This window comes from Maylandia zebra, linkage group LG8, assembly GCF_041146795.1.
Source record: "Maylandia zebra isolate NMK-2024a linkage group LG8, Mzebra_GT3a, whole genome shotgun sequence".
Lineage (NCBI taxonomy): Eukaryota > Metazoa > Chordata > Actinopteri > Cichliformes > Cichlidae > Maylandia > Maylandia zebra.
In genome coordinates, this window is record NC_135174.1 from 10,448,541 (window position 1) to 10,472,028 (window position 23,488).

The window sequence follows — 23,488 nt, forward strand, 5'->3', positions numbered from 1 at the left end:
AGAGGAGCAGAAAATGAGGTTTGTAGAACATGATTGTGTAGTCTGGCTGGGCGACTGTATTAAATCCAGCTGACTGAGAAGTAGCCAAGTGTGAGATTATGATGCATCCATCTTCTTACTGTCATTATTTAACACACAATCACACACACACAAACAGGGACTGACAAGTTATACAAGAGGCCTGTATTACAAAGATGGATTTCATCTTGTCCAAGTTTTCTGTACTACAACGATGGCTCACTTTTTCCCCACTGTATAGATCGCCATAGTAACAAGATTCCAGATTAGAGGTGAACAGATACAAATTAACTGCCTGCTGACCAATCAGTTCTTTAGAAAGTAACGTCAGTATTGCCGAGGGTTCCTCTGACCTATGTTTGAGAATAGCAGGAGGGTCTAAAGCAGGAGTGTCAAACATGAAGCCTTGGGGTCCTGAATCGGCCCAGTGAAGACTGGACAGCTTTGAAAATGTTAAGGAGTGCAGTTTGTTAGTGTATTTTCCTAAATCTTTCCTAAACCCCCCCCCCCCACAGCCATTCATACCACGTCATTACTAATTACTAAGTAATTAACTAACAGATTAACACTTAAATGAAAGAAAGTTTTCTGTTTATATTCTTCCTGGTTTCACTGGTCACTTAAGATATGCGGCCCATGATGTAAAATGACTCATCTCTGATCTAAAATGTTTAAGTAGCATTTATAATGTCAGCGATGGAGTCTTAGACAACTTGTTTTTCCCATGATGGGCTACAAATGGTCAGTGCTCTATAAACAAGGATAGAAAATCCAGAGTGCTTAAATTGCACACTTATAACACAGAGAGCTTTTCCTCTCTCACACACACTCCTGCTGCTGCTTTGTCTGTTACTACAAGTCTGTATTATGCACGTAACCCTTGTCATATTTTAAATGATTCTCATAGTTTTACCCCCTAATGGAAGACGAGCTGCTCTGCTGACAATTTTATTTGTATAGCACCAAATTACAATATCAGTAGCTTAAAGGCGCTTTGTATTTTAAGGTACAGACCCTACAATAATACAGAGAAAACACCAGCAATCAGAGGACCATCCCCCATGAGCAAGCACTAGGCGAGTGGGAAGGAAAAACTCCCTTTTAACAGGAAAGCACCAGCAGAAACAGGCCTGAGGAGGCGTGGCCATCTTTCATGACAGTAGATTTATCTGTGGTTGTGATTGGTCAAATGCTTCTAGTGCCTTCTAGTGCATAGCAACACACACTGGAAACCCTGGGTTAACTTACTGAGTTGACGTCCAGCTTCCTCCGACCGCTTATCCTGATCACTGATGTTAGGCTAAGTAAATCCAGATATCCTGGTTATGCTGAATACTTAACAGGCCTCAGGTCCATTTCTCTCAGCTTTCATGCACACAAAAGTAAACCATCCCAAATAGGTTGACATACAATATTTATTTAGGTTCACAAAAATGATAAGTTAATTATCAGGTAGTCCACAAATATTGTGGGAATGGTCTCATACAGTCATACAAGGGGCAGGGGGGAACATACATGAGAAACCATTTAGGAACAGGCCCACCCAGAAACGCTCTGATATTACCAAATAAAGTATGAAGCATGGAGAAAGGATGAACTTAAAAATTGGTTTAGTCTACGAAAAAAAAATGGAAGTTGGTTACTTTTTTTCATTATTATAGCCATTATTTTCCAAATGAGTTTTTTTAAGCCTTTAAAAACACAAGTCCCTCAGCTATTCAAAATATTTCTTCTTACTTATCTTTAATGAATGTAAAAAATAATCCGAAAAAAAAAGAAAAAGGGGCAGACCCTGCATTTAAAATATTGCCGTATATCAGGGTCATCCCTGAAGTGTCCCCCTCAGCAGTATCAATGGACCGAAACTGGTCAAAACTAGAAACCTAAATATTGTAAAAACTCCTCCACAGTACAGTATCTGAGGGTATGTATATATATTTATATATACTGTATATCTCAAAGTAGTCTGTAGTGTCCCCATATTGCCCGTGGTGGGCTTCCTGACGCTGTCTCACACCCATTTCGTTTTCCTCCTCGCATCTAAGACCTTTGTCCAATTCTGCCTTTACAGCAAGACATCTATTGCATTTCAGTTACCTTTGGGAATCCCACCGTCACCTTTCCGTCCACCCCTCTCCCCGAAACATGTCTCGACCTCATGTATGTTTGCTACAAAAGATGTTACACATTATGAACACATCATGCAAAGTGGCAATTCGGTTTACAAAGATGGAGTAGTCATGTGTGTGTGTTTGTTTTAAATCTGTAGCCATTTTAGCTGCATTTGATTCAACCACCCTCCCCCAAAAAAGAAAAATCTACCTGAAATCCCACCCATTTCTGAAGCCACCTCTCCCTTTACCCATTAACAAAACATAACAATCAGCATTAGAAACGATATTAAACCATGATTTTTTTTTTCCTTTTGTACTAACCAGAATCTCCAGGAAAAAAAGGGAAAAACCCCAAAACAAAACAAATGTATACAGTGGACAGTTGGGCGTCTGAGTCCAGGTCTTAAATCTGTGTCTGGAAAAGCCATTGTAGCGAGGATCAGTGAGCATAAACCAGAGCGGCTGCTGCCTTTAAGAAGAAAACCTTTTAAAAACATGTCCTGCGGCAGCGGTGGCAACAGTTGGTTTAAGAAGAATCCCTGATTGGCTGAAAGAAGTCAGGTGACCACCAGGTGAGGTAAGAGAAGTCCCACCTTCACGATGGGGATGATAGTATGGAGGTGTTTCCTCTAAAAGCCTAAAGTGTGTGTGTGTGTACATTTCTGATTACAAACTGAACATCTGCTCACATGCGTCCACGCTCACACTCAAGTGCGTGATGGTTTCTGAGTCAATCTAAAAAAAACTAAAAAAAACAACTGCATCGCACGTCCCGTCTCCTCATGCAGCAAAGACTGTTGCGGAAACACAAACACCAGTGGCTGAAAAACACCGGCAGAAAAGATAAAAAAAAGAAGAAGAAACTAAATGAAAAACTGATGTTTGCTGCCTCGAATGTCCTTGAACTGCACATAGATTCCTTGGGCGTGACGATTTTTTTTTTTTTTCCATTTCTCATTTTTTAGTTCAATAATATTTCTTTTATCTATGCATTTACTTAGGAAAAACTAACAAAGATCTCAGTTGCTCTCTTATTACTATGTGTGCGTATCTTTTTTTTATTCTTTTTTTTCTGTATTGACGTTTGCATTGGTTTTCTCCTCTTCAAATTGTCCACGTTGAGTTTTTCTTGGTTTGCGTAGAATCTGTCTCTTTCAATATCATCAGTTTTTTTTGTTTTGTTTTGTTTTTTGGGAGGTGGGGGGAAATCCCAAACCCACTTCTAGCCATTTACCCCCCTCCCCCCCTTCCCACATTCATTTCCCGTTTCCCTCCCCTCTCCAACATGGGAGTGTGGGGGGGGGGGCGGGCTCTTCAGTCCCATGCGGCCTTCATCTCTCTGCCTCCATTGCTACACTAGCCTTCTGCTCTGCGCCCGTATGCGGGTTCACTCCCGTCGGCCAGGCTGGGCAGGGCTGTGTGGGGGGCTGCCCCTGAGTCCAGAGTCCCTGTGGAGGCTGCGGCACATTAGGTACATTTGATGAGACCCCCCAGCCGCCAACCTGGTGGGGTGGAGGTGAGGTGGCCATGGCGGCGGCCATGGGGCTTCCGCCACTGCCGCTGTTGAAGCTCTCGGAGGCCTTCAGCCGGGAGAACATAGTCAACGCGTCAGGGAAGTTGGGGGGCGTCGCTGGTGTGTTGGCTGGGGTGCACATCTGAGGATGAAGAGGGAAAAAACACAACAACAATCAATGCAGGAGTCCAAAACAGGAGTACACACATCCTCACAGAGCTGTTGTGGTTTATTAATAAATGACATTTCAGGCAGAAACCAACTGGATGGGGGGTGGGGCAGCAAACGAATTTTATTTATAAGGGGTAACACGTCAGAAAAAAAAATAAAATAACAATCACACTGCACTGCAATACAATAACCTGTGAGACATCATGTTATTTGTGGAACTGACATTATCACTAAAAGGCTAAAGCAGGAATGATATATGTAGTCTCTGCACTGTGGTGTCAGTTTATATGTGAATTTTCACTGTTACTGAACTTTAATATCTCCATTTATTTCTTGTGCAGTCACTTATTTCCCAGCTCTCAGTTCCTCTGTATTTACTGCAAATCAGTAAACGTGGCATTCATTTGATAGGTGTCACACACACAAAAAAACAAAAACAGAAGTCATCAGTAAAGTCACATTGTGCCTTCAGGTTTTATGATTTTTCAAATTGGGTTCCAGTGCATCAGTAACTGAATTGCAGGAGAATTTCAACATTGCTTTATCACCCTGTCACACTGCAAAACTGTATAATAACTGTATAACGTATAACCAACTGCAAGCAAGGACAAACTGTCCTGGCATTAGTAGCAGACCTCAAAAGTTAATAAATCATTCAGTTAAACAGCAGATAATATATTATTGTAATACTGTTAGTTAACAGTTTTGATTATTTCAAGGCAACAGCCAGAGAAAGCACCACTCCAACCTCTCACGTGTAAATCTGTGCTTCTCTTCTTTGAAACACAACATCACTACTTTCTAATGTTCTACACTTAATGACTGAATATAGTAAAGAACAAAAACAACAAACAAACTGCAGTTTAGTCTGCTGAGAGAGTGACACAATTTGAGTTGTGACACTATAACTTGTGCTTTAGTATTAACACTACTTCCAGTGTTTCCACAAGTGTCTAATGATTTCTTCTACAAAACTCTGCCAAAGGAGGACCAGAGAGAGGCTTTCCCTTTCATATTATAACTGAACTCGTGTACCCAGTTCGCTGTACACCAGTGCAGCTGTGGTGCAGAAAAATGTAGCTGCACATGCCAGTTATAGTTTAAAAAAATAATAAAAATAAGCCCCATTCCATAAATGTACATAAGAAGTGGCCTTTAACAGCACTTAAAGGCAGTTATTCCTCCAAGAGAGGCAGACTGTTTTACATAACTGAAAGGGAATTTAGGGGGAATCCCAGCCACTCGCTGCTTCCTGCCGAGGGTCCTAATGATAACATAACGGCCTGCTGTTTAGGTCCACTTCCTGTTTCATCTCTAGAAGGGCCTCCAATTTGATTTAGCAGACCAAATAAACTTGGTTAGGTTGCTGATCTTGCTTTGTGGACGCATACAAAAAAAGCATACAAGTGCACATGATGTTCTCATTTTGAACTCTGTGTGTTTATTACTTCATGATTCACAGTTCAAAATTATCGTTATTCATCTTATACCAGGCCCCAGTGCAGGCCTTTCAGTTCTTCCGCTGTCTGAAAAGAACAATCTCCATTTCCCTTTATGGCAACTTGCTTCTGATAGGTTGCCCCTCACAAACTACAGGTTTAAACCAGGGGTCCCCGATCCCAGTCCACGAGGGCCGGTGTCCCTGCAGGTTTTAGATGTGTCCTTGAATGGATAAATTACCTTCTCAACATGTCTTGAAGTTCTCCAGAGGCCTGGTAATGAACTACTCATATGATTCAGGTGTGTTGACCCAGGTGAGATCTAAAACCAGCAGGGACACCGGCCCTCGTGGACTGGGATTGGGGACCCCTGGTTTAAACAGTAGATTAGAGGGGTTACTGTGATCAGACTGTGTGCCTGAGAAGACCATTTTAAGAATACCTTCTCTATCTGATGTCACACAGACTCAACAGGTGGGAAAAAAGTCAGAGCTTAGAGCACACCTGAGCTTTTGGCTCACAGTAATCAGCATGCATATAACTAGGAGATGGGGTCTTTTTTTAGTTATTGTTAATGTCTTAAAAGCTTTACTTAAATACCCCACTTGAACCTGTAAAAGCATTTACAGGTGCTAATAAAAACTACAATATACCTTTATATAAACCTTTATATAAAAGACACACACAGTCTACCTGACTTTATTATACTCCTGAGCTCTGACCCTCCTCTGTGTCAGCACTGTTATTGTTTTAGTGACACAAGAGCTGTTTCAGTGGCCACCCAGAGTGTGCGCACACTCACACACACTACACCCATGTGCCAACCAGCTTGCAGTTACCAGGCCATGTAAACAACATGTTTGGCAGATCAAAAATAGAAAGCCTTTATCATCCTCGCTAACGCAGCTTCTCGCGTACTGCTTCATGACCTGCTTCCTACTCACTGTCCCAGCCTCAGTTTATGACCGGAAAAACAACAACCTACTGTTCCTCGGGAGAAGCAGAGGTGGAGCCCTGTTTAGGCAGGAGCGTCGCCACCTAAAAATAAGAGCCAGGGCTGGGAGGGCAGGGCGAGCATCTGCTTGACTAAATAACCCTAAATCATCGTGCCTGAACAATGGAAGAAAACAGCTTGGCAACACAGAGGAGCGGCGTTATATAACACCGGATTTATTTAAGTATGACTGAGCTGGGATGGGCATCTCGAGGAAAATTACTGTTTGATATATGCTAGGAACTGACCACTCTTCAAATTAACCAGCTTTATAAAAACATCTTTCGTTCCCTTTTTCATTCTTCATGGTGTTACTGGAACTTTGAATACAAACTTCCAGTTTTCCCATAATCATCCTCCAAGCCTTTTTCCCCCCTTAACACTTACAAACAAAATATCCAACATTTTTGGCTCTTTCATATTTAACTGGAAGTTGTTTTAGAAGTTTCCCAGAATGTAGAGTCACAGGCTCCATGAATCAGCTATGAGGAATAACAGCTGCAGTGACACATGGATATCAGACAAAACAAAAATGCTAACAAGACAAAGGTGGGAAAAAAATGTTTTCCTTGCTGATGACCAGAACTCAGGGCAGCTTGTGGTATCTAATCAGCCCTGAGCTCCACCACCCAGGATGTGCAGACTGTGACACATAGTCTTGGCACACAAACAGCCATCATAGGGAAAAGTAAAAGAAAACAGTGACAGGAACACCATTATTCCCCTTGGGACTGTAATCAAACCACCTTGCCCCCTAAAAGTGCTGTAGCTTGCAGGTTAGTCCTGTGAATGTGCAGGTTCCAGGCCGGGACGGGCCAACCTGAGCATGAGGTTCTCTGAGAGGCAAACCGCTATGAAAGGTGAGTGCGTCCACTGTGCCGACAGGAAACGCTGGCTCATGTCTCCGAGGCCGCTTCCTGCAGTAAAAAGACACCCTGGAATGCTGAAGTGACCTCTGTGATCCTTCCTGTGCTACCGGGATTTCTTAAGCCTCACGGTGAGCGTGTGAACTCAGGTAAAAAACAATGCCTCCTTTTCCTTCTTCTCAGGAATGAAAAATGAGGATTAAAATGCTGACACGTGACCTTTGCGCTTGTCTGCTGAGACCATTGCAACTGACTCACTCATCCATAAACACACACATAAGCAGGTACAAATATACACCTGCAGTTAGGAATGCGACAATACATTTCACCAGCTATAAACAGAAAGCCTCAAACATCGCGCGTCGTCCTTGCAGGAGACCTTGGACATAGACGATATCGACCCACAGGCATGGGGATCTGCTTCAAAATCACAGCAGCTGTCTTCTCTGCCAGGATGTCTCAGTTTGGATCTGATGGATTATTAAACACCTTCACACTTACAAAAGCTTCAGCAGCGCCCAGACCTGTCAGTGTCACTACTGCTACAGTGGAACACACAATCACCCATCTATATACACACACAGAAGTCTTCCATACCAAATTTGGGATATACCATATGATATTAGCACAGCTAGGCTTTGTTTTGTCTCCAGACAACAAGTGGTATGCTTTATGTGTAGAGCATTAGAGTGGGGAGAAAAAAGAAAACATCAGACCTGCCACCTGCAGAGGTAAACTCTCACACATCCTACAGAGATTAAAGGCATGGCTCGGGTGAAGCGTACTGAGGCAACAGATTAATGTGTGTTTTCTCTTCATGTGTATTAAGTAGCAGATTAACTCAAGGACAGACTAACACTGCAAGACCTGCTGAGACCGGAGTCTTTAGGCCAGGGTTCAAATCCAGCTGGTCCTTCAACAAGCAACGGGCGCACACAGTAAGCATATGCTAAGTTAAAAATGCAACAAAAGGTGAATAAATGTAACTAAAAAAATCCATACACCTCTGATTTCCATGAATATGGTTATAAACTAATCTATACAACCTTTTAGGCCTTTTGACCTGTGGCTCATATGACATACATCTGCAGAGATCCCATTAAATGCAATTTTTTCCTTCTTACTGTTGCCAAATGCAATGGAGTCATCTGATTGTTGGATTTTCTCTGTGTTATTGTAGTGTCTTAACTTACAAACTTAAATACCTTGTGATAGGTGATTGTTGTTGCGGTTTGGCAGTATATAAACAAAACTAAACTGAATCAAATAACTGTTTTTCTCTTGTTAGAGAGACAAAAAAACTAAACTAAAAAACAACCCCTATCTATGGATGAATGAAATCTCTTGGTAAGTTCCACAACAGCAAAGGTGGCAGATAATAAGGTAATGGTAAATAAAATATTATAATTTTATAATTATAATTTTATGCATTTCTTTGCATTTCTTGGTGATTATTAAAATGAAAATTAATTAAGATGAGATGCAAGTATAACTGCACAGGTTAACACAGTCACCTGATATTAAAAAGGAAAAGAAAAATCCCTGGTTTGAAACTGTGACGAAACACAACCCAGCGTAATCCCAATGCTGGTTCCAAGCCCGGATAAACAGGAGCGTTCCATCATAAAGGGCATCCAGTGCCAAATCAAATGTGTGGATCATTTCTTGCGCTAACCCCTTGGAAAATAAGGGAGCGGCCGAAAGTGTCTTTTCTTTGTGAAGGAGCTGCTTGCACATGTGCAAACAGCTTGCACAGTTGCTCTTGTGCTTTTCAGGCAACAGTCATTGTACAACAATTTAACATTTAAGTGAGACCGCACAGGGGGTGCGTGTTGTCACACACATGTTGACATAAAATGTGTCTGCATGGGAGGTTTGCAGTTGTGTCATGCGCATTTAAGTAAAGTAGGATGGGAATCATTCGAGTATTCGAATGGCTCAGTTAGGGATAGTAATACTTGTTAGATATCTAAGAATATGAGATACTTAACTTAGTTCTATGAGGTAAACTTGCTAAGATAAGTGAAACTACTTGAATGGGTTAAGAAGCTAGGGGGGGAAAAAATCAGTAACCCAAAATAAAAAGAGTAAAATACTAGCTTATATTCCTGCAAGTCGAATCTGTTCAGACAGCCAATGTTTCGAAACAGAAGCACATGTTACTGCTGCATTAAAGCGACAACCTTCAAGACAGCAGACTGTGTGTTTAAGTGAAAGTAGCAGCATAAGAAGTGCTACAGCACAGAGGTCTGGCTATTGGTAGCAGATATACAGATGGAGAGACGGGGAGGAATAACAGACAGCGAGAAGCAGTTTGTGTTCAAAACAGAGCCAACAGAAAGAGGTTGCCATGGGGACGGTTGTTATGAGGAAGCAGTACAGATCTCCCGTTGATGGGACGGGACTGAGGCAGACTCTGTGGTCACAGCAGCCCGGCCTCGTCCACTCTCGCTCTCTTCAAGACCGTTTGAGGAGAAACGTATGGCTTACTGGCAGCGACCGCTCGAAAGACGCCTGGGCTGAGCCTGCGCTGGAGCTACGTAAACCTCCTCATTTTGTGCATGTGTGTGTCCACAAACACAGATGAGCTGAAGTTATTTCCAGTCTAACCAAAGACATTCCTCAGAAATATCAAGTGTGTGCGTGTGTCTGAGTGCCATGCAGGCAGGCTGAAAGCTAGGACATGCTTATCCTCTTTCAAAGCTGTGCTCAGGGTCTGGTTACATTTTGCAAGTGGCGACCCTAACCGACCACCTCCATGTAACATTAACCTTTTACACTTACACACATACACACACGCACAGCCCCTTTTCAGCCTCTCTGGATTTTTCCGCCCAGCCGACTGATTTTAAGCCAAATTCTGCAACGGATGAAACGTCATCCGTTTGTTTCCATTAATCTAACCGAGGCAAACAAACACTCCTTTGATGAGACAATGTCTCATATTCATGTACAGCAAATAATACTCGTCTATTTCCTTCAAACATGAACATACACGTACAGAGACATCTAAACATGGAAGAAACCAAATTAAAGCCTGCGCAAACACACCGCCCGACAGCAACACATGACATGTAATCCTAGTTTCTTTTTCTCCATGGTTTTCCACTGAAGTGAATATTAGTGCAAGTCTATGACATATCCGTTTTCTCTCACCTCTTTTTCTCTCACTTCCTTCTTCCCGTCTCCCTTCTGTCTACGACCTGTTGGATACACTTCACGCATTCTATGTCAGCCCTCGCATCAAACTCAGCTGTGAGATCTGAGAGACACACGAATAGTGAGAGCTGACGTGCAAATCCTCTCTGCTCAAATCCTCTTTGCCATATATATGTGAACGCACAGTTCTAACCTAAAAACAAATTACTTCTGAGTGCATCACGTCCAAAAATGAATTTTTAAAATCAGCTTTTTGTTTCAGATAACTTCTTACATTTTTAGATAATTAGGATTTATGAATGTATCTGTTGCACATTAATATTTATAACAAGTGTTCAGTTTCATAGTCAAAAAATGTTATATCACGTCAAGTCTGAGGGCTATTTTGAAAGCTGACAACAGTATCTTAATGAGGGCAGTGAAGTGGATTGATTCCTATGGCACAGCCTAAACTGTACCCTCTGAAAGGGTGAGAAGCTCAGACAGTTGGAGTTAGCTTGAAGTGGAGTCACTGCTCCTTTGTAGCATGAAAAGAAGTCAAATTAAGTGATTCAGACATCTACTTGTAATGGCTCCTGGGAGTGGGAGGGGGCACTAGGGTAGACTGGAGACTCGATCTCCAGCGAGTCTCTTTTTGCAAGCCACACTGAGCTGAAAGGCGGTGTAGCGCTGGTTCACGTGTGGCTGCACCAAGGAAAACAGCACAAGGACTTCCATCTCCAGCTACAGTCTAAGATGGTGGAGTTCATCTGCATGCTGAGAAACTCAATGGAGAGACAGCTGACTCCACTAAAGTGTAATTTAGCTGTCACCAAGTTTTTTGGCTTAAACTTGCAGAGGAGCACCTTAAACTGTATTGCTTGTCAATTCATTTAATAATGCACACATGCATGTCTGCATACTGTACTGTAATAGCAGCTAATCCTTAGGAAACACCGAGTCAAAATATATCTACAAACATTGAGACAAAGGTACGCTAAATTTAACTTCCTTTACAAATGATCCCAAACACTTGTGTAGGATTCCTTGGATCATTTTGGCATTCCTTTCCTTACGACAGGCTATTCCTGCATGCTCCTATCAGACTCATGTTTAGGAGCATCTTATTCAGGGTCCATGGGTTTGGCTGTTTGTCTTCAAACAATGCCATTATAAAAAAGGTGCTTAGCCTTAATTCAACTGTTTCACAGCTTCCAGTTACAGATCTTAAATGTGCTCTTCTGGATCTGCAGAAAAGAAAACAGCAGGATGTGCATGAGTGCTCTAAGGCGCTGGATGTGTGGGAAGATGTGCGATTCCCAGCAACACCAGGTCAGGACTAGTCTTAGGTTTATTTACATTACACAAGTTTGGAGAAGTGTGTATGCTTTGTGAAACATTCGCTTTAATTGTATTGTGTTTGTTTGGACTTGTAAGGGAAAAAATGCCGCTTTAAACTACACAGATCTGTGTCCGTTCGTGAGGAACACTGCAGCACTGTGAGAGACCGCGCACACTACTGCAAAAGAGGATGGATATTAATCTCTGACATGAAGTATTTATAACTTGAAAGCCAAGAACAACAACATGACATGAAATGCCTCCTTAATTTATTAAACTGCTGGCAGAGTGTGGAGACTGGGAGCTGGAATTAGTGTTGACTATAGCATGCTTTTAAAAAACGGGGTAACCTCAACATGACGACAGTTTAACAAAAGTATGCCCAATTTAAAACAAAAAACAACAACAGCAAAAATTAAAAAAAAAAAATAAAATCACTGTTTTTAAGTTCATTTAATTACTGATGTTCAACACCAGATTTACTTGTAATTTGACATTGCAAACCATAAACACAAACAGATGGATCAACATAAATCTTGAAGAGAAATTATAGAGAGGAAGAAATGGCTAAAAGGCTAATGGCAGCAGGAGGAGCTCTGGCAAGACAAAGCTGAAACAAAATGGAAAGGAGGGCAGACAGAAAAAAGCAGAAAACGCTGAATAGCCCATTGCTGCATTAAGAGTACATGATTCTGCCTGCCTGCCTTTTAAATGTTTAAATAGGGAGTGTTCTTATGTGTGAGCCATTACTGTTTTTTGTTTTGAAGCTGCAGCTCAGTAGTTAGGTCCCAGTGCCGTTATTATGAAGAAGAAAAATGAATAAACGGGCATTTCATTTTAAAACCAGCTTCTTCTGGTTCTGATGCTAAATCAGTAAATATAAAATAGCTGCTTTGTTCATGTTTGTAGAAATGCTAATGAGGATTTTATGTTAATTGAAAAGCCGTGTGATTAAAACTGCTATTTAACAAACATGCAGGCTGCCTGTTTAAACAGAGGATGTGACCATTTAGACACAATAGTCTTTATGAAACCAAGGATAGCACAAAAACTGTTTGCTTGTCACACCTGACACATTTATAATACTCCTACAAATGCTTCTCAAAGTTCAGGTATCGCTTGCACCTAGTGGAGAAACTCCAAACAACTGGATTTCCATTCATCCATTTGCTAACTCAAAGAAACTGTAGATTCTTTTAGTATTCGAGGTCTGACATCCTATCGACACTATCGCAGTAAACTAAACCAGGCGAGGCAGCTTCTCTCTGTTTTTATCATCCCAGCGCACAGCTTACCAACAATGAGGTGACAGTTGGGGTTTCTGGGAGTGGCTGGACGTCAGATCTGGCCGTTTTTTTTGCTGAACTAAATAAAGGAAGCAAAACAGGTGCCGCTGAACGTTTCAAGTGACCATCGCCTCCCCTCAGTTTCTAGCAGCTGAGTCCCGCTGACTCTTTGAACATATGCATGTGAGCTAATACTGTACACACACTCGCACAGAGCTCTGTCTGGAATGTGCTCCAGAGAAATTCCGTTGATCATTAGCTCGGATGTTCTGTTTTGGTGTGCATGTGTTATGACGCTGTTAAATAAGGAAGGAGAATGAGAAAGAGAAACAAAGAAGTGAGAAGCAATGAAAGTCAGATAACAGCAACAGAAATACAAATACGGGAGAACTGGGAGTGTGACCAGCTGCACACACTGTGCCCCTTACAACAGGCTAACAATAGGTGTTCAGTGGAACTCATATCTAGAAAAAGGAGTTTGGCAAGGAAACAATTAGGCCAAAGGTCATCGTGACAGAGAACCAATCACAGGTGCACTCGGATTCAGCCTGCCTAAAAGACACCCTTCTTAAAGCTGTGCATACTCAGATACATCACAATTAGCTTTTGTTTTACCTCAAAAACACACATGTCAGATCTTTGTTATCAGTATTGATGCAAACCAATAACGCCAACTACAAGTGTAAAAAAGACATTATCAGTATGCTGAAGTTAAAAGCCTTTGTACATATTAAGACACAAAAAAAATGCTCAATGTTCAAATGTTCAAAGTGTTGGCTCCATACAAAACACAAAGTGTATCTTCCATCCAAAATTCCTGTTCACAATACTACCAAAAAAAATAATGCATTAAATTATTGCAAATCAAGTATCATCAAAATTTGTTAACTTTTCAATTAAATCCAAGACTGCTAGCTAGCAAAAGAGATCAGAGACTGGTGATGAGTTCAAGGTCAGGAATGCGAGTCGGGAAAGCAGGAAAGGGATGGATATGGCCCGGAAAGAACCCCGCTGGAATAGCAGGACTAAGTACCAGCGATACATGGCTGAGAATCAGCTGACCGCAGCCTGATTGCAGTGCTGCAGCCACCTGAGCAAAACAGGGCAGACACAATGTGGCAACACTGCCTTCATTCAACACACAAGGGTGCTATGTGCTGCTTGTGTTTTCTGAGCCATATGCCTAACTTGTGTGTGTGTGTGTGTGTGTGTGTGTGTGTGTGTGTGTGTGTGTGTGTGTGTGTGTGTGTACCCTGTGACTCTTAGAAACAGTGAAACCCAATCTAACTCGACCGCTCATAAACACATCTGGTCCTCACAACCATCCCACATGGATTCCCATTCCCTGAGTCCCTTGAGCCAAAGTTCCTGTGTCTTTGGGTGTGTGTAGCTGCATGCATGTCTTTCTGTGTGTGTTTGTGGGTCTGTGTGTGTGGTAAGGGTTCTGGGAAGTTGTTCTCCTGGAAACATGCAGGGCAACATGCTGGAGCATGCAGAGCACAGGCCAAGCCTCTTCTGATGTGGTTAGGTGCTTGGCATGGCTATGTGAGACACACACACACACACACACACACACACACACACACCCACACACGTTAACAACATTAGCAGATCTAGACACGATTAACTCTGCAATCTGAGACACTGATGCATGCACACCCATGGGATTACATAGCATGAACACATGACATCACAAAACGCTGTGAGAAAACAAACTGGATTTAAAATTAATGCACTTCTGTAAGTAATGTCTGTAACAGGACAGAGGACACTCTGTTTTGATTGTGACGGAGACACAAAGCAGCTTTGTGTTAACTCTGTTATTGTATCTTCCACCCAAATACCTGGCATTGCCATGCCATTTCCTCATTTCAGCCCAAAGCTAAACACCCAGCGTTGCTCGTTTTCATTCATTCCTCACTGGCATTAAAGAGACAGTCCAAGCATCCTTGATTAACTTTGGTTAGCCTTTCCTGATGAGCGGATACAGGTTGAGATACTGAGAGGGAGAGAAATGGGAGCAGACAGTCGTCCATGTTGTCACACAGTGATTTATGGAGGTAATTATACCTCTGCTCTTCTGCATGAGCACACTGCACACTTCTCAGGAATTAGCTCTTACATGGATGAGGAAAAGTTGGGATTTCGAAAAAAATCTTGTTTTTAAAGCCACACCCAGACACCGAAAACCCACTGTTTGTAGTTACAAAAAAAAAAAAAACCCACCTCAAACACACAATCACACACAGAACCTTCCTCTTTTCTCCTGCTGAGTGTTCATATTGCTGGGAAACAGCCTTTAAACAACCTCACACCTACTTTTATCACTGCCCAGCAGTGCTCTAGACTGTTTTTCTACATCACTGCACGCAGCCAGTCTGCGCTGAACGTTGCCCTTCATAAAATCGGTTCCATCCACCTCACGCGTGATGCTTGCAACAAAAGGCAACAATAAAAATGTGATCATTCAAACTATATAGCACATTGTTTTGGACTGCATCGTGTTGCCAGTATGTAAGCCAGGATGAGTTGGTCTTAGGAGCAGAATTATTCAAAGGCCTTTAAAATCATGTTTTGAAGGTTACTTTGTTTGTATTTAACCATTACACTCAGAAACAATCGGAAAGAGACAAGGCCCGATCCACAGGACATGAACAGGGGACAGTCACAAAGGACGTGACTTTAGATGTGTAGGGAAAAGGGAGGGTGAAATATTTCCTGAGGACCTTTTTTTTTTTTTTTTTAATCCTGACCTACTAAGCCAACATGGTTTTTAACACCACAGCCCTGACTTCATTCAATAGGACCTCAGTAGACTTCCTTTAACAGCAGTGAGTGACAAAAAACATACCGTATTTTCACGACCATAAGGCGCACTTAAAAGTCTTAGATTTTCTTCAAAAAGTACGGCGCGCCCTATAGCGCAGTGCGCCCTGTGTGTTGTAATGAGGACGTAGTAGAGAACACCATGAGAACGCTAAAGGGTGAAGTGTGGCAGAGTTGGAGGAAAGACTCGAGCGGTGGATCATCGAGCAAAGAACGAGCGGGAGAAGCGTTTCGACGGTCACCATTCGGCTAAAAGCAGTTTCACTTTCACTTTTTATGAAACAGTGCCATTTTTCCATCCGGACCAGGACTACGGTAGCGCAGCAACTTCCAGCGGATTATAAGGAAAAGCTGGCCATCTTCCGCCCCTACTGCAGCAAACACATCCAGCCCAGCCACATCACTAACATGGACGAGGTCCCGCTCACTTTTGACATCCCAGTGAGTCACACTGTGGAGAAGGGGACCAGCACGGTAGCGATACGCACAACGGGGTATGAAAAGTCTTCTTTTACTGTTGTGCTTGGCACAAAGAGTGGAAGGCAGCGCCGGGCGAGTTACGCCACAATTTGCGAATGGATTGTAGATGCTTGGGCTAACATGTCTGCTGGCACTGTTGTTCGAGCTTTCGCAAAAGCCGGCATCATTTCCGAGGAGCCGCACGGCACGGAAAGTGACTCTGACAGTGAAGAAAGTGAACCTGTAATGTTTGATGGAGATTCAGCGCAGCTGTTCAATTCAGACACAGAGGATGAGGACTTCGATGGGTTTGATTGATGATAAAAATGTGAGTACCGAACTTTGTTTTGCTCCCGCTTTATTTTTAAATACGCATACGGTACTTGTATGCGCCCTATGATCCAGTGCGCCTTATGTGTGTGTTAAATACAGTAATGGCACACATAACTGAGACTGCGCCTTTTAGCACAGTGCGTCTTATGGTCGTGAAAATACGGTACTCATATAAACCAGGCTCTGTGGCTTAGTTAGTTTGCGCTGGGCTTAGTCACATGATGGGGGTCACATGTGGAAGTCATCCTGTTGGGCTACTTCCTCATCTGTGGTCACATGAGTATTCATTCACTTTATTGTGGCTGTATGTGTGTTTGTGCATGCCCTACATTGAGAAATATTAATCATGGAAAACAGTGATACTAGTGTGAACACACAGCATCAGTGTTTGCCCTACAAAGACACACAAAGAACCACATGGAGACGGGGAGTTACACCGTCTAGACAACATTAATCAGAAAACATGATGACTGAATTGATGATGAGGTTTTCGCAGACTTGCTCGTGTACATTTTTCCCATGAAATCATTTGTTTTGTTTTTTTCAAACAAATGACTAATCATTTTCTGTTAATTACAGTCATGAGACAAGACAATGAAAAGGGTGAGGATTTACTGACCGCTGATGTGGCAGATTTTTAACAGGACAAACGATACAGTAAATGAGAAATAGCTCAAAATTTTAAACCTTCAATTAATTTTTATAAAATCCCTGGAAAAATAAGCTCAGAACGGCTCTTAAATACATATGAAACGGGCAGAGGTGCTACAGAATTTGCATAATATTTGATATGAGGAATTAGCATCAAAACAGCCCGCAGCAACAGACGTACAACCCAGAAAACACACGTTCCAAGTGTGAATGAAACGAAACGATATGTTGTTGTAGGGCTGCTGAAAAGAGGATGGTTATAAAACAGGAAATACAGAATCATTTCTAGAACTGTTGTGTGTTGGATCTGTAAAAAAGCCAACATAGTGAGCCGTGCACACTGAGCACCAGGAGCAGTTGCTACGGTCAATGTGAAAGGGTCCATTTTGGGTTAGTGCAAGCATTGCATCCTGCAGGAATGTAATGTGGTTGCAGTGTTTGTATGTACAGTGTGTGTGCGCTTGGAGGAGAAATCTGGGAGTAGACTGGGAGGAGGTTACACAAAACAGAGCAGATTAGGCTGTGATTAGGCCATGTGAAGTAGGTGCAAGCTTTGATGACTTCATTCAAAAACACAAAAATGAATGGACAATCTGGTGCAGATAGCATCCACATGTGGTTGTGTACTCTGTGAGTCATGTAGCAACGTATGTAGAAACAAACAGGAGGTAAATGCATGTCTGTGCAGAAATTGCAGCTCTTTAACATGATACACCAACACCCAGGCCCTCCTGTGAGTCAGTAAAAGAAAATTATAATGACAAGAGCTTTAGCCTACTCCTCCAGCATTCACAGCATTACATAAGATTGTACTGGTGAGTGGACCCAGTAACCCCACTATTTGATATGGGCTATAACCCTCTGACAGAAGGCACAAATGATTCATTACCAAAGCGCAGATAAACAAAAATCAGGCTCAAGCTAGCTTATAAATCCTTATCGGCCAGCACTTTGTTTAGAGATAATACACACGTTCTTAAACAACAGCACTTTTGAACTTGAGGTGATTTCAATTTCAGGACGCCAAATTTAGATAGGAACATGATTCGCCAAACCTTACTCTGGCTCACACATTGTCTTTGGGACTTTAACCCCCCTCAAAAAACAAACAAACAACCCCCAAACAAAAACCCACAAAGGCACAAATCAGTTCACCGAATGGCATCTGTAAACCAACTGATCTATGTGGCGTCCTAGTGTTGCTCCGCTGCCAACAAACCCATGCCTGTGCGTGGGTTAAAGGCTTCAGTTTGTATTGCGACACAAAAAAAACGACCGTATTTAAAACACAAATCTGGCTGAAGAGAGACAGCATGGCAGAGAGAGTGTGTGCTGGAGTTAGGAGTGAGAGCAAAGTGGATTAGGTGTGTATACCAACGAACGCTGTGGCACGATAAGCTGCAGCAAGGTTGGACACGCTGCCCTGCTGTAGTACTGTTGTGACTCACACAAAAACACCCACACTTGTGCATGCACAAAATACAAATCTGTGTATGAAAAAAGTGTGCGAGCGCAAATAGATATGCAAAAGGAAAAAAAGAGGAACGTGAACCTGTGATTATGCAAGATCACATCCATAACAACAACACAATAGACACACAGGTGAGCCGCATTCTGACTTTCCTCATCCGGTCTCTGCAGCATGCTCAGCTCCCGTTTGGCACACAGCACAGGGCAGCTCTTGGCAAAGTGTTTACTCGCAAATTAAAGTGAGACATTTCATGAGCTAAATGGAAGCCTGAGATGCTCTTATTGAGTGATCAGATGATAAAGGAGGCCTGTCGTGCTCTCTTACGAAAATGCTGATTTACTTAAAAACAAAAAGAAGAAAAAAGACTGCGATCAATGTGAACACGTACCACCCAAAAGCACAGAAATGCACACGAGCGCACACTAAAACACAATGCAATAAAAAAAATATCAAATCCTCTTTTTTTCTTTTATCCCTCCTCCATATACTTGAGGCTAAAACGATCAGCAGTTTAATGACTTTGAGAGAATGCGAAAACATAATGGCGGACAATTTTGTCCAAAATAAATAACATAAAAACAATACTCTCACGTTTACGTCAGGCTCTTCCAGCTGCCATGCACTGCAGCTGAAAACAAAGGCATGTGTGCTGCCAAAGTGCACTGCTGCAAAGAGCCCAAATACTGCTCATGTTTCATAATATTCAACCCCTGTGTGTGTGTGTGTGTGTGTGTGTGTGTGTGTGTGTGTGTGTGTGTGTGTGTGTGTGTGTGCGCGTCTGTGTATACAGAGTCTCCTACAGCACAAACGCCTTCCTGTTAACTGTGCTCTGATTCGTCTCCCCCGTAACGTGCACTGTGTTGGAGGGGGGAGCAGCTACAACGCAATGAGACAAAAACGGGTGAATTACTGACGGCAAATGCAGCAGCAGCACGAGGGTCTATTTGAGAGAGGCAGCTGTCTTCCTGGAAAGAGGTTTTTTTTTTCCTCTTCTCGCTTACTCAGAAACAGAGGCCCTTCCTTCCGTTATGCAGTCCAGCTAATACAATGAAAAATGAGGTGTTTTTTTTAATCCAACATTCAACATTCTTCCTCCTTTGTGTACACACACAATCTCTCTTCCTCTCTCTCTTCTGCTTTGTGTGTGTAGCTGCTGCATGCCTGCTAGTGTGTTTATTTCTGGAAGCTCACAACATGGCCGACATGTGCTTTGTTATTGTTAGTACAACATCATATCTCTAGGCCTATAAGGGCTGTTCCCCTGCCCCCATCCCACCCAAAACAAGCAGAGCAGGTAGCCTTAAAGAGACACCAGCCTAAACAACATTCTGTGTCTAAAGAGAAGAAGGAAGGGTATGTATTTAGAAGAACTAGATTGTCATCAACCCCCTCCTCCTCTTCATCCTCCTCACACTCACCATTTGATGATGATGGCCATATGGAATATTTGTTTCTTGAAAAAAGGCACTGAGGGCAGTCTAAAACGAAACACAGAAAACAAATGACATTTTTTAACTGGCAGCCAGAAGCAAGAAACACAGCTACCGGGCAATTTCTGCTGTAATGCGCGTTTTTATGACACAATACAACGAGCGTGTTGTGAAGAGAAAAAAGAAAAGTACAGCTTGATCTATGGCCGACTGAGCGCAGACTATAATGTACCAAAGTAGTCCTTTGTAGGCTAGTCGATACAACACGGCGGTCATCTTTATTGCGTAATAGTACTCTAGCCTCGCCTGTTCACTGCTGTCATGTATCGGATTATAGTATTTAATCTAGAGTGAGGTCTAATTGGATAGCTGTACTGCGTTACTGTGTACTCTCAACGGATTTACTTCAGCTAAAGCACAGATAGCTCTACTTTAAATACAGCCAAAGTTATAGCATGAAAGTAGCCACATTAAAAAAGAGGGAGGGGGTAACACTAGCGCTTTGTTTAGTTTTAAAAAGCTTAAAAGACATAAAAAATTAAAAAATAAATATGGGTAAGGGTATGCAGACACGCTTAAATGAAAGCTAGCAGTGGGTGAGACGTAAACATTAGCCGTGTGGCTGCTAACGTTAAGCCGCTCGAGCTTTATTTTCTTTTCTGGCTCCCCCCCACACTCCTTTACCTCGAACTGCCAATGTGCCGCTTGCAAAAGCTGCTTCGCTTGGTCTGCCGCACAACCCGCCGTCAGGACGAACTGGTTAATCATGACTTGATGTTTGAGTTCATCCATTTTCGACGAAGCCCGTGTCCTACTCGCGGCGGCTGGCTCTGAAGCAGACTTTCGACCGTTTTTTCCTCTTTCTTCACTCGAGTTGTATTCCGTTCCCTCTGCCTCAGTCGTCCACCATTACAGCCGGTTGAGCAAACACAAATATTTACTGTAGGAGCGGTAGTGGAAGGAACCAGACTTGATTGACAAAAGCACGCAGCCAATCACGTGAGAGCACCGCCGGTGGGACTTGTATGCCGCAAGGGAAGGGTCTCGTTTCGGCGTGTGTTTATCCGGCTGCTTCCGGTTAATTTTGACACCTACGCGCACATTAAACGAAAACAGTTCACATTTGTAAAAAGGTTTGAAAACACGGCACACCCACAGTGCGAAATTCGTCGCGAACGGGGGTTAACCTCACACCGCAGGAATCTCAGAAAGGGTTTGTTTTGGACTACAAATCCCGTGAGCACGCGCTTTGTTTGTAAAGTTCCAGAAGGCGAGGCTTTTTGTGAATGACGGCCGCTCTCGTCCAATTCCCAGGCTCGCTGTGTCGCTACCTCGCCAAATATGGTAAACAAATCCACCATCGCCAATTACATCGCTCCGAGTTAAATTCGGGACAGTCGACAGCCGTGGGTGAATAGCGTCGTGTCTGCTCTGGGCAGTTTCTCACAAAACTACCTCTCACTTTTGTGTGTTTGTGTGTGTGTGTCATATCAGTGCCGCAGCGTATCAGTGCGGACTGCGGCGGTACTACAGCCTTTCGCATCCTCATTTCTCCTTTGTTGAAAAAACAGTCTCTGTTTACATTGATGGGTTGCAGGGCAAATTCCCCTTTTTTCCCTTTCACTTGCCCAAGGACTTGCCAACAGGTTAGTTAATCGGTAGCATTTCATTATTTTTAGTAAACAGGACACTGTGTTTTGTTTTGTTTTTTAAATCCACATGTAGTTATTCAGTAGATATCCGTTACCACAATAATGAGGGTATAATTTCAAATCTCTAAACAAATGAAATTAATATGAAATAATATGAGAACGCAGTCAAGTCCTGGTTTCTGTGACAATGAATAAACAATAGATTATTAGGGTAGTTACACTGGGCCGATTAAATGACTGGAAACACTCCCGTCTGGTTTGCGCTCAGCATTTAAGTCAAAGGCAATAAATGAGCAACTACGTGGGCGGATTAGAGTGTGCAAAGGCAGCATACTTCTAAAACATCAGATTTAGTGCAAACTGTGTGTAAAACAAGCTTTCGGATATCACACACGGCGCTTGGAATTGTGGGTAAGTGTAAACTGTAAGGGCAGCACGGTGCCTCACAGTAAGAAGGTCCTGAGCTCAATTCCACCATCAAGCGGGGTCTTTCTGTGTGGAGTTTGCATGTTCTCTCCCCAGCTTCCTCTCACAGTCCAAAGAATTGGAAACTCTAAATTGCCCAAAGAGAGTGAATGTGAGTACATATGGTTGTCTGTGTATATGTGTTAGCCCTGCTGCGACAGACTGGCGACCTGTCCACGGTGTACCCTGCCTCTCGCACTAAGACAGCTGGCATAGGCTCCAGCGCCCCCCACGGACCTGAAAAACGATAAGCGGAAGCGAATGGATGGATGTAAACTGTAAACATTTGTTTGTAGCAGCTGTGGCTGTTTGATGGAGCAAAGAGTGGAAACAGAGACACCTTCTGGTCAAAGGAAGTTTTAAAAAAAGAAACTGAAGTTAAAGTACAGCTACAGTACTGAGATCCTTTGTTATCATTTCTAAATATTTTTATCCTTAGATTGTTTGTGTGATTCACACATGAAAATGATCCTTATTTATATTATGCTGGGCAGTGCAGTGATGCAGCACTTCTGTCTGTCCACTGTCTGAAACTGGAAGTTTTAGCATGGCATAGATTAAATGGGTAGAAAACTGACTATTACTGACTATTTAAAGCTTTAGCCATGTTTAATATGAGCTTCCATCAGTGTATATGTAGACTTATGTTCCATACTACTACAGGACATAAGAAGATGGACAACAGGTCCTCTTTAAGGATACAGGAAGACCTGCAGTGTTAAAAACAAAATGTTGGTAATGTTAGGTTGTTGAGTCAAAGTGGGGGACTTCAGTTCAGGGAATTACTGAACTCAGCACACATCTCAGCCCTTGAGATGTGTGCTTTGGTTCTGCTGAGGGACAGTGGGAATCCTGGCAACAATAAGGACAGCTGTACAAACATTTCCCTGTCTCACCAGCAAGCCCTTTGTCAAGATCCTAAATAAACCTGAAACATTATAGAAATCAGGCTTCCTTGAAGAGATGTGACACCTGGCCTACATGCACAGGCTCTACAAGCTTTGTAGAGCCTGAAGGGCTTGCTGGTGCTAGCTCTTGTCGGCCTCTGGACTCCAAATGTTCAAGCTTCACGCAGATGTGTTGCTAAAGTAAGTCAGAGGAGGAGGAGGAAGAGATTTAGCTAGCTCTGCATACTGTTGAAAATATTCCCAGGATTTAAGGAAAATCATTAATGCATGCAGGCCACAGCAGTGGTAAAATTGCCTCTGTTGACCATTAATCATGCAATATGCCATTAATGATGTAACATGCAAGGTTTAATTACAGTTTTTTTTCCCTCACATTCCCAGGTACTTGCATCCAATGTTTCAAGAGAAAGATA

General features: G+C 42.6%; 1 protein-coding gene and 1 long non-coding RNA gene across 3 annotated transcripts; one reads left to right on the plus strand and one right to left on the minus strand.

Annotated features, from left to right (window-relative positions):
• Positions 1-1,415: 1,415 nt before the first annotated feature.
• Positions 1,416-21,102, minus strand: ubald1a (UBA-like domain containing 1a). Its single transcript, XM_004562274.6, has 3 exons — positions 20,735-21,102; positions 20,039-20,098; positions 1,416-3,787 (listed from the first exon to the last, which is right to left on the minus strand). The coding sequence occupies exons 1-3, from the start codon at positions 20,840-20,842 to the stop codon at positions 3,464-3,466; spliced, it is 492 nt and encodes a 163-aa protein (XP_004562331.1). The 5' UTR covers positions 20,843-21,102; the 3' UTR covers positions 1,416-3,463.
• Positions 9,521-11,851, plus strand: LOC143419796 (uncharacterized). Of its 2 annotated transcripts, none has more exons than XR_013099805.1 (3): positions 9,521-9,678; positions 11,507-11,585; positions 11,691-11,851. It is a non-coding gene; the product is annotated as an uncharacterized LOC143419796 (long non-coding RNA). The 2 variants fall into 2 exon arrangements; XR_013099804.1 differs by having other exon boundaries at positions 11,719-11,851.
• Positions 21,103-23,488: the final 2,386 nt, after the last annotated feature.